At 39.1% G+C, this 12,207-nt stretch overlaps 1 protein-coding gene across 1 annotated transcript in view; it reads right to left on the reverse strand.

Annotated features, from left to right (window-relative positions):
• Positions 1 to 12,207, reverse strand: part of LOC117465462 (cadherin-12-like) — a 114,467-nt gene that overhangs the window by 70,378 nt on the left and 31,882 nt on the right. Inside the window, exon 2 of the mRNA XM_034108264.1 lies at positions 6,528 to 6,948. Within this exon, the coding sequence (XP_033964155.1) occupies positions 6,528 to 6,773 (246 nt within the window). The 5' untranslated portion in view covers positions 6,774 to 6,948. The remainder of the gene's footprint in view (positions 1 to 6,527; positions 6,949 to 12,207) is intronic.

The raw sequence follows: 12,207 nt of genomic DNA on the forward strand, positions 1-12,207 counted from the left end.
AAACACACCGCCCGGGCAACGAAGGAGTGGCTTCGTAAGAAGCATTTCAAGGTCCTGGAGTGGCCTAGCCAGTCTCCAGATCTCAATCCCATAGAAAATCTTTGGAGGGAGTTGAAAGTTTGTGTTGCCCAGCGACAGCCCCAAAACATCACTGCTCTAGAGGAGATCTGCATGGAGGAATGGGCCAAAATACCAGCAACAGTGTGTGAAAACCTTGTGAAGACTTCCAGAAAACGTTTTACCTCTGTCATTGCTAACAAAGGGTATATAACAAAGTATTGTGATGAACTTTTGTTATTGACCAAATACTTATTTTCCACCATAATTTGCAAATACATTCTTTAAAAATCAGACAATGTGATTTTCTGGATTTTTTTTTTTTTCTCATTTTGTCTCTTATAGTTGAGGTATACCTAGGAGGCCTTATAAGTGGGAGAACTTGCACAATTGGTGGCTGACTAAATACTTTTTTGCCCCACTGTATGTGTTTCCATGTGAGGTTACATACCAGATAACATGGTGTAAGAATGATTTGACGTATCAAATGCATGATTGTTATTGATCTTAGAAACTAGGGTTAAGGCTTGATTCCCTTTCCTCATATCACACTTGATTAAACAATATAGTGATATTGATACAACATGCAGAATGCAATTTTCTTCCCAGATCCCCCACAATATTGCCCATCAATGTCAAGGAACAAATGGAAAATGTTGACCAAGGTAATAAGTGATACTGATTGTCGCATTAGCACACAGTTTGGAAATATTATCCAGGCAATTCGTCCATTACCCATAAGGACAAAATATATGAAATATATTACTTTGGCAGGACAGATGAATGGCGTCATTAGCTTTTATTTCAGATGTTCTTTCCTGAATTTCCTGCAACATTCATCATCAACATACATTACAATTGTAAAGGCCCTCAACCTCTTAATATGTTCTAACGAGTGGCTGAATCACTGGCATACCTCATGCAAACCCTCTAGGAGAGCAATCCTTTCAAATTACTCGGAATTTGACAGTGAATTACTTGGGCAATACTTTTTCTAGATGAATTTAGAGATAATATCTGGTAACAGCATTTTAAAGAAGAGCCTTTATTCACATTTTACAAAATCCACACCTATACTGCAGTTTGTTTATCAGCATTCAGACATATTTATATAATTTAAATTAATTCAATATTAACAATATAGTCAAGTGCCATGTTTGCTGATACATGCACTTGTGTGCCATATTACGCATCTCACTGATTGCAGTATTGTTGTGTCAGTTACTACATTAGACATGCTTTGTGGATGATATGATTATTGGTTTCCATTTTGCTTGACCCTGCATGCAGTCACCTGTTAAATCTAGGTCACTGAATGGACTGCAAAGTTATTACGTTACAAAACCTGTGATCTTGCAGTCAAAGTTAATTGCCTGCCGGCTTTGCAGTCAGCCCTCAAGTATTTTTGAAAACATTGGCTTCTCATCTCCCTAGACAAGTTTGCTGTTTTTTTTATAGTCCTCTTCACGTTTTCATGCATTTAACAGCTAAATTGAAAAGCATTTAAACCTCTCCATATTCAACAAAGTGTGTCTCTTTGTTGGGCCTGGTGCATAGGTCTTGTTGAAGCATTTTTTATGTCCTTCTTATAGGTCCTCATTGAAAGATTAAATTGCAGGCTGCACATCAGTAATCAATCTCAGCCAGGTGTGAGGTAGGGCAGAGAGGGAGAGCCATCAATAAAAAGAGGGATGGTCATTCCCTGTCGGGCAGGAAGCGAGGGAATAAACAAGCTGTAGGGGAAACGGGCCTGCCCTTTCTAGCAAAAGTGCTTTATTGACTTGTATTTAAATGAGCGACCTTTTGTTCGCGAGTGTGTGGAACGGGGCATCGGAGCATGCCACTGTATGCCATTGCATGCTCTGTATTGTAAAAAGGGTACTGAGACTTTTTATTTTTTTGCTCCTTTACTTTTATAGGTCCTATCTAAATTGATTGATTGGATTTGTCTTTAACCTTCATTGCATGAACATGTTATGGGGGTACTCTATGGTTTTTGCTTTTTGAACTTAAACTGATTCCATGACTGCCTTCTCTTGCCATGTGTATAATTTGCTAAGTCCCCTTTAAGGGTTTTGAACACTGTCTTGCGATAATGTCCCCATTACTTGTATACAAGAAAGCAGGGTTATGTGGTGTTGATTTCTGTGGGAGGTATGCTGGAATCCGTTTGATTTGCAAAGATTTATATTCAGATGGACTTTGAATCTGGAGACCAGGTTGTCCATACGAGTGTCCAATCCCTCATTAATGAGATAGCAAAGTAGCAGTTATACTCTATTTGTCATGTTACAAAATGAGAAGAAACGCTCCTTTTGTAAGTGGTTACTAAAAGGCCACTTTACTGTAATTTCTGGATAAATATGTCAGCAGCAGCAATGCATGGCCATTATGTTCAATCTGAGAGCCCAATGATGTAAGAAAGAAATGGTAAAAAATAGCTCCTGAACACAGCGGGGAGTTTAATAGAGAGTGAGAGGAAGCAGCTTGCCTTGCTATCCAGCCACACCACTAATGGCTGACTTTTCCTGCAGATAATCACTGCTCAGCATAGGAAAGGTCTTATCATTATCTAATTGTGAGCGCTCAGGGTTGTTATATTTACCCCTAAGCCTTCTGGGCTTTAATTGCTAATCTGAAATAATGTGGTTGTTTTCAACAGGAGATTGTCAGACACTCACAACATGGAGGCCTGTATTAAATGTGCAATCTGAGTGCTCAGTGATTTTGAATCGATATGTTTCAGAGGTCATTTTTTATATCAAGTGACAGCATAATAACGTTGTTTTTTTTAAACTAGAGAGGACAATCATACACTTATAATGGTTGATTATTTATTGTTGTTGTCCTTTCGAGTTACACAGCTTCTCTCAGAAGAGCAGCCTCACAATAAGCTTGAACAGGTTAAATATGTTATTATTCTTTTTAGAAATCCTTTGCATTCGTCTTTTAATAGACCATTGAGACATTGTGACTCTTTGTTAAAAATGAAGTATACCTTGCTTAATTGCATTTCACTTTGCCCTCTACCAAGACCCAGAGCAGAAGCTTCCTCTTAAATGTAGACAGTAGGGAATATTAGCAGTTGGAAACTTATTCCTGAACCCTGTCTTATTTGCACCATAGAGAGCAACGAGGATGACTAAGAATCTTTTGTAAGTTGCAGCTCCTAAATGTTACTGTAGGTTTCTAACTTTCTCCTTGTGTTCAGTTTCCTCAACTTGCCTGAACAAGAAGACGCTCCATCAACTATGTCATAAATATATTAAGATTTAGTGATGGTGTGTGTAAAATCAATAGGAATATATTACTGCTACTGGTTATTCTTCACAGTTTTTGTTCTCAAATTACGTGGCATGCATTAAATGGTTTAAAAGCCAGGGTCTAAATGTATTCTCTATTATATTGTACTCGCACTATAATGCCAAAGCAAGTGAAAATGCAGACATTGCACATTTTCCTATTGCTGTCAAGGAAGAAGAGAAAGGTTGCTTTGCTCGCACTCATTAATCTGAAATAGACCACAGCATGGGAAGATGTGCGTCTTAGTCGGTCTTTCTCTGCACAGTGCGAACCAGAAATAAGGAAATTGTGTAGGTGCTTTGAAAAGTATGTCGCACCTGTATAATATACCTACATCAGTTGTGGTTAAAAAAAATTCTTATGGCAACCGGCAAGTTCATTTTTCAGGAAAAAATCATTAGAAATATGGGGAATTATTCTCTCATATTAACCTTTAAACTGGAATGCTTGAGTTCAATCAACCATAAGAGAGCCTGAGTGTTAGTTGTTGCTTATTTTGGTGCCTTAACAAGAACCAGGGACTTAACTTGGCTCTTGAGACCAACACATAACTGTATACCGCATTGCTACATATACACCTATAAAGTTACTGCTATAACTTCATGTCATGGCAATTGTTAAGACAACTCTCTATTTAATGCACAATTGTATAATGGTGAAATGGTTTGAAATCAAGAAGCATTAGCTAATGATGTTTGTGGTCTGGTGTTGGATCTAATGAATGTGATGTGCATCCTGTGGTCGGTTTATGATCACTGCAGTCTAAGACTCAAACACGGAAAAGACAACAATCTGACATTCACAAGGACAACTTCATGTTATTGTGTCGTTTCCCAACATCTGCCGTCGCTACAAGCAACCACTGGTGCATTTCGGCAATATTCATCTGGTGATAGGCAAACTGGTTGATCCGTAACAATGGTACTCCAAAGCTCCACTCAGTTGTCAGTGGTTGTCCCCCTCCCCCTTTCTCCTCTATATTTTGCATTGTATTATCTGTGCTGTCATAACTGACAACATAACTGCAACCATTTATGCTCACATTCACACCTATACATACAGGCAATGTATAGTCAAACACGTAACTAAGCTGCATCTCTTTGCAGTGTGGGATATGCTTCAAAACCAACATTGTTCAAGGAAAAGTTGACTAATGCCCCTCTTTAGAGGGCGCTGCCTTATGGTAATACAATTACCGTTATTTGAATGGACAATTACAAATAATTGATAATTCCCCTCAAAGTTCCTTAATGTTAATACACCTTGCACGAGTTTAAGAGTAGGGCACAACAGCCCCCATGTGCTGTGCCCTGTGCTAATTAACTGATAAATAAATAAATAATAAAAGGGTTGTTTTATGCAAATGAACCATAACTGCTGAGGAAATTCCCTCGACAATAACAAAATCAATTCCAATATGCCCTATTATGCTTTTTGTATAAGGTTTTAAATGATAAGTTCCTCCTCTCAGTCAGTGAGAAGAGTAAATGCTGATTAGCCTTTTCCCAGTTATATATATATTTTTTAGTTCAGAAAGACTCCACTCGAGCCACTATAGGTCTTTTACTCCGAGGGTCACTGAATGGACATCATGTTTACACCCTAGAGTGAATACATTACCACAATTAGGCATTGATGTATTATAGGACAAGCATTCATTGCATGACGACTCATGTGCCTTGAAAATAAAACTGTTGCCCTGACAGGCTCTGTGATAGCACTTGATAACTCTCTGGAAGACATGCCACTGACACCCTGGCATTCTCTGTTTATCTTCCATCCTGCTATAGCTACACGCTTTATGCAGTAAAAGCTTTGCCCATAAGATTGTCCCAACAAAGGTCCCAGGATCTCCTCTCCAAATGCTTTTCATATGGCAGAGAATCAGTCAATTATTTTTGAAGCAGTGCAGCAGTTCAGGATTAAGTGATTTAAGAGTGCACCGGACAGCAGCCTCACCCCCGCCACCCCCCTTGCTTTTAGCCTCAGAGACTTCGACAAACCGTGTGGCTCGTCAGGGCTGATTGCAGCGGCACTGGGGCAGATAAGTCAATCTTACTATTATCCTATGTAAGCTAGGAGTAACAAATTACAACTCTAGCCTTACACTTCTTAAGCCACAGCAGAGAATAAAAGAAATCACTACACTAAAGCAGCGATGGCCCAGGTTTGAAGCGGGACACAAATAAGTGTGTCTGATGGCATGCGTATAAATCTCAGTCTGGATTCAGTTCAGGCTATCGGGCCTCTCTGCTGTCTCTTTATTGCCGTCAGCATCTCCCCAAGCTCATAACTATGATGCCCTGACAGCTTTACAGGGACTGTAATTCAAATGTATTTCTACCAAGCCATCGATTCTCTCACCACTTTAATGTCATGTGTGTCTGGCGAGTCTAACATAGAAATGCACAGCTCCATTAGCATGTATAGATTTTCTTCCCAGTTGTAACTTGGAACACTTAACCAACAGGGGCAGTTTTACTACAAGAGCATTATTATATTAAAATGCTGAGGCTTATCTCCAGGGGAAAAATGAACAAAGGTTGTGGTAGTTATCTTCTGGTGCAGTGTAGATATATTCCTTATTTATTTTGAAAAGAGAGTCTTAAAACATTGTCATATGAATCAATAATAAAATATTGTGGAATTGTATGTAGGTAATATTGCCCACCAGAGTAGTTAACATATTCAAAGGTTTTATGTCATGTGCACAATACCGTATTCTTTTGGCAGTGACATGTTAATACCCAGGCTCCTTCAGCAATACAATGTACAATACACTTAAAATGAAAGACAAAATAGTGCAGTAAAACAGTGCAATAGACTATATGATCAAAGTTATTTGGGGGATAAGTAAGAACAATATTTAAACATAGAATACGTAAAGAAAATAAAATACTGTAGAGTAGCATAAATACTGTGATAGTATATCAATATGTGGGTAGGAGTGCAATGTACAAATAACAGTGCAAATAGTCTTTAGTCTGAACATATGGTAGATGAATGATACTGCATATTACCGTGCTTTTCTGTGCCTTTTCTCCTACTTTATCCGCCTCATATTCTGTTGCTCCCTCCATTTACCACAAATTCAATTTCTCCCAAGCTACACTGTGTGATTAATGACTTCTCCTGGCCCATAAAAAGATGAAATAAAATATTTTTACCTTGCCCACGTACTGCGGGTCTGACCCCATGTACTCCTCCAGTACAAAGAACTGGTTCCACACCCAGCCCCTTTTGACCCGTTGATATCCAGCCGCTCCATTCCTCATTGGGCCCACCAAGCTCTTGGCGTGCTCCCTCCCCGTCCTGCTCCGTCCCAGTGGCGGCGAAGGGGGACGCAAAGAAGAGACTGAGCCTTCGTCGACAAGAATCCAAAGGAACAGCAGCAGGCAGTTCCTTGTTAGCATTGGCGATCTGTGAGCCTCAGGTCCCCAAGTCAAAGTCCAGTGATGAGAGTTGAGCCACGCTGAAACAACTTGTGAGGGTGGTGATGGGGAATGGGTGAGGTGGGGTCCAGTGCCCAAAAAGAAGATTTCCGTCGGTCTGTCAGGAACCTACTCAGAGAGTTAAGGAGCTCATCACCTGAAGGAAAGGAAAGAAAAGAAATGTTTGGATTAAAACGTTACTGGTGTTATATTAATGATGTCGAGGACTGTGAAATGGCACACATGGTCTTCACAATAGTGAAATAAAGTTGTTGTAGGTCATCAACCTTCTATAATGAATATAATTTTAAATAATGTATTTTTTGACATTCAAAGCTTCTATTGAGTTTTTTGAATATCTCTAATGCTTATTTATGACAGCTTCATAACAAAAAATTACATAATCATCTTTTTATACTTTAGTTATGTTTTATATATCCTTTATTTAACCAGGTAAAAAACTCATTGAGATTAAAATCTCTTTTCCAAGAGTGACCTGGCCAAGAAGGGCAGCATGTACAAAGTTACAACATATAAAACACAGACATGAAAGGCAGACACATACAGCTGTAAAACACAAATAAAATGGCACATTAGCCAGTCAATATGCGAAGTAAAACAAACTATTAAAATCATTCAAAAACTGGCAACATTTAAAACGATTTCAGGATATACGAGCACTCACATCGACCAATGGTGTCGTGTTCTCTGTCCTTTAAGATGGACCTGAATTCCCCCATAGTGACTCAATCTGAGATTTTCAGCTCCTTCTGTACATCGTTCCAAGCTGTGGGGGCAGCATATCTAAAAGCTGTTTTTCCCAGTTTTGTTCTCACTGTAGGAACCAGCATCTGAATAAAATCTTGGGAGCGCAGGCCATATGGACTTTCTCTTTGACACATATATGTGCAAATGTAGGAGGGAACCAACCCAAGCAGAGATTTATAAATAAAACCCAACCAATGGGAAAGTCTGCGAGCAGACAAAGATGGCCAATTAGCAGCAGCATATAAAGTGCAATGGTGTACACGATATCCACATCCAGTGATAAATCGTAAGGCACAATGGTACACAGTATCCAAGCTCTTTAGGCATTGGTCAGAGGCATGTTATCAGTTTATTTTCAATTACTAGGTGTCAACTGAGGACTGTGTGCGCGTGCGCGTGTGTGACGGAGGGAGAGAAGGTGGACACATCTTTTGTGTAAGTTATTAATAACCAGAGCTGTTGACTAATCCGTAAAACCCTTTAATTAGCTAGATCACTTCTGTCAATAGTGAACTTGCTGTCAATTTAAACACAGTGTCCCACACCTGTCAGCAACTGCGATTCCTTGATTGCTTATAAAGGTTAAGCGGTTGCTAAGAAGCTCTCATGTTTTGTTTAAAAAACATGTCTTACTATTGTCATTAAACCTGTCAGAAAGTTTTATACTTTCGAGATGAACACTTTTAAAAATAACTTGACACAGATGTGCAGTTGTTACGCCAATTGCACCTGAAGATGTAGCATGATGCTTTGGCACTTCATATATGAAACTGACATGTGTACTGAAAGGCAGATTTGACAACCAATGGCCACAGGAGATTGTTTTGCTTGCTGCAGCATGTCACTTGACTGACATGCATTCAATGAGAGGCAACTCTCCTACAGAAGATTACTAATATAATCTAGATGACAGACGAGCGGTTGAATATTTTATTTGTTTTCTTCCATTATGTTTTGTTTATGTCTTCAAGTGGTTTGGTGGAAGTACCAATGAGCTAACAGATGGATATCATGTCGTGTCATGAGCCATTGTCTTTGCATGCTTGAGTAAAGCACAAATGCAGACCATTTTTTTGTTACCCTTATTATTATATATTTTTTACAATTGTGTTCTATAAGCAAAAGCAATAACTAACTATTCTACACATTGAGGACTTTGTTTGTAGCTAGAGTAAGGTAATACACTACGGTTTAAATTCGGAGTTATTTACCAATATTTATTAATGTCAGGTGAGTTTTGTTTGACAGGCAACACATTGTTCGTCATAGATGACTACATTGTGATTTCCTAATTACAAATCATTTATTTCAAAGCCTAATGCATGGAAGACAAAGACGTATTACAAAACCAACCTAATTTGTTAAGCCTCATTCATTATTGCACAACAGCTTTTGCTGTTTACACCTTGTTTGCAAGCCTGACTAGTACACTATCACCACTAAAGTATTCACGTCTGGCCTCGTTATGACACACACTTAATTGCGCTGAAAACAAGAGAAGGGAAATGGTTTGGATGAACAATGGACCTAATGGTTTCCACACCTGGTTTATTGTTCCTTTCTCCCTCCTAATGCACTTATAAGCTATACAGTAATGGAAGACAGCATGCCTCTAATTTCATAACCGGGGCCCTCATTGACATCATTGTCTTTGATTAATTATACAGACGTGGAACATCGGCTTCAACGGGAGATTACTTCAACAAGGTTATGCCGTGCTCCCAGATCCATTTATTCTCTGTCACCACAATATCTTAAAAGTTAAAACTGATCTTCAAAGTTCTCCGTGCAAAATTGTCAGGAACTATCTGGACATGGGTCCGACCTGCCTCTCCCGCAGGTCACTCCTCATTTAGCATTGACATAATGGAAAATGACTGTTTCCATAATTCCTGCAAAATCACGCCTCTGCCACGGTTCGGCTGCGGGAGGGCTTGATGCATATTTGATGAGATAAGTTCATTAGCATGTGTCAGGCTACGGTTGTGAGCCCTGACCCGCGCGTCGTCTTCAGATAACACGACACAGTGGCAGCATTCTCACACATCACCTTCAATAATCAAAGAACATATGGCTCGCCGATCTGCTGCTGTAGATTACCTCCCACCAGAGACTCCCGCAGAAAGTTAGGAGTCATCAAAGCTGCCATAAACATGACAAACACATAAGTAAGCATTGCCTTCTGAAATGAAGGGGAGAAATTAGTCATCTGGATAAAGCAGTTGTTTTGCATATCCTTTCATTTCTTTCTTTAACAACTACAGAGTTTTGCATTGTGGAACGACATGTCAGTCAGAGAAGTCATATTTGCTTTAACATTTAAACAGTTGTTGTCCAGGTTAGAAGAGCAGAAGCATATAGATAAGAAAGGGAAGGCATTTTGCTTGTGTTTTTTTCTTTTTCACACTATGCTTATATGTAAACAATCGTCCAAAGATTATGTACTCATGTTCCCTCCCCTTTAGGGGCCGCGGTAGTGCAACCAGCATTGTCATGTTTGGAAATGAGATAATGGACTTTAAGATGGGATGTGTCGTTGTGAACATGTGTTGCCACTCATAGGGCTGCTCCTGGGTAAATAACCTGGGTTGACCGTTGAACTATTTGACAATGGTTTTGAGTAAAAAGAAAATGCATGCAGAAGTATCCACATTTGTATTATATTCCTCTCAAATATATGCCCATCAACATTAAACTCTGTGCATTCATCCGTCCCACAATTTAACAAAGTAATAACGCTAAATCATCGAATGTAGCATAGCATTTGCAATGAATCAATATTGATGAATGCATTTTGCTGGCATTACAATCTACAGCTATTCTTTGAACAGAATTAGGAGGAGACAAGTTATTTTCTTCAATATGAAATATGTTACTATCAACACAATGTATAATGATTCCAGTAGAAGAAAACTAAAATGTAGAATTATTATGTTACATTTCTGAGTACAGGCCCGTATGAAATGTCCAGTATTGTGTTTAAGCAGATCACATTGTCCTAAAGATGTCTGTAGTAGCAGTGAAGGCTCCAATCACATAAATAGATGTGTTGAGTTCAGTGCTGTCAGCAAAGTGATCAAGACAATGGCCTCACTTGAATTACAGCCTTGACTGATGAGGTATGTGTGCTAAGGCTGAGGAGATGGAGGAAACAGTGTGGGCCAGACAGGGATATCACTCTGAAGACATTGTTTTTGCACAGCTAAGGCTAACGACTGTAATATCATTGAAACCCATCAGGGGAAGTGTAGGAGGAGAGAAGTGTAGGTGGAAGCAAGGTAATGAAAATGGGAGCAACAACACAGCTGGCCAGTCAGGCTGAATAATCAAAGAACACCTCATGCGTAGGTTATAGCACAGCCAAAGTAATGAATTGCAAATAAAATGGCTCCGTTAGTTACAGATCACTTTGCGTCATTACAGATGCAACTTTGACTTTAACCATTTTATAGACAAAGGTGTTTGTATACGAGTGGCTGTTAGATAGCACCACAGTGGTTTTCTGCAGAAAGATAATATAGCAGATTTTTGAAATGTTCTTTATGATTTGGTTTTTAAGGGCTGCTTGCATGCAACGCACCACGAAGCATACTAGTTGGTTCCTTGAACAATAGACTCATTAATATTTAATGAGTCGTCTTCCCCACTTTTTCGTGCATCCCACGCACATTATGTCTGGGGAGAGCCAAATGATGCCTTCCACTCACAAGTCCGAGTAGTGTAATGTTCTGCTTGGTACGACATGAGCTCATAATCATACACTGAAATATTCCAGGTTTTTAGTAAGCCTATTGCAGTCTTTTTCTTATTCTGTCCGACCCTTCTGTTTGTATCTTAGTTTACACACTACAGTGGTTTTGAGCACCAACAAATCACTTTAAATGAGCCACCTTGCTGAAAAACAGAAGCAGCCATAAATAACAGTGGTGATTTGAAAGAGATGATTCCACCATTGACTGCCAGTACAACATTTTCTAAACCATATATTTTTCCTGTTGAAGAACACCTCTATCTTTGAGTTCATTAGAACACTACAACAGTAAGCCAAAACACATTCTTTTAATAGTGACAAATGGCAACTACCCCTTTTTGAAAAGGCTATTTATGTGATAAATGTGCCTTGATGCTTACTTTGCTATAGTGCTATGTCGGCAGAACCAGGACTGGATAAAGCCTTTGCTCAGAGTTTTGGTCATGTTGGGGAAGTTTAGTTTAATGTAAGACATCTCTACATTATAACATGTGGGTTTCATGCCATTTCACATTAACGAGTGACTCTGATTCCTGGCACCTGAATTGGCAAACACTAACCTGATTCACTAATACATAGTTTCAGGAATGTGCACAGTGTTTACAATGGTAATATTGTGACAAGGAAATGTCAAACAGCTTGGCAAGTTCACAGTGAAAGAAAAATACCAACAAGGTTAGGTTTGTCACAGCAACACAAACAACACATGTCAACTTGTCTCTTTGTATATTTTCATTATGGAATGACTGTCACTCCATCACTTCTCTTTATTCACTTTGACACCTTTCCGCTGGTGAGAGTGGTGTCAACATAAACCCTTACCAACTAAGTGCTTATTCTGAATCAGCAGAAATCAACGGGGGAGAGGGCTTATTAACTGTTATTTAATTTTAAATG

The sequence above is a fragment of the Pseudochaenichthys georgianus genome, chromosome 20, assembly GCF_902827115.2.
Source record: "Pseudochaenichthys georgianus chromosome 20, fPseGeo1.2, whole genome shotgun sequence".
NCBI lineage: Eukaryota > Metazoa > Chordata > Actinopteri > Perciformes > Channichthyidae > Pseudochaenichthys > Pseudochaenichthys georgianus.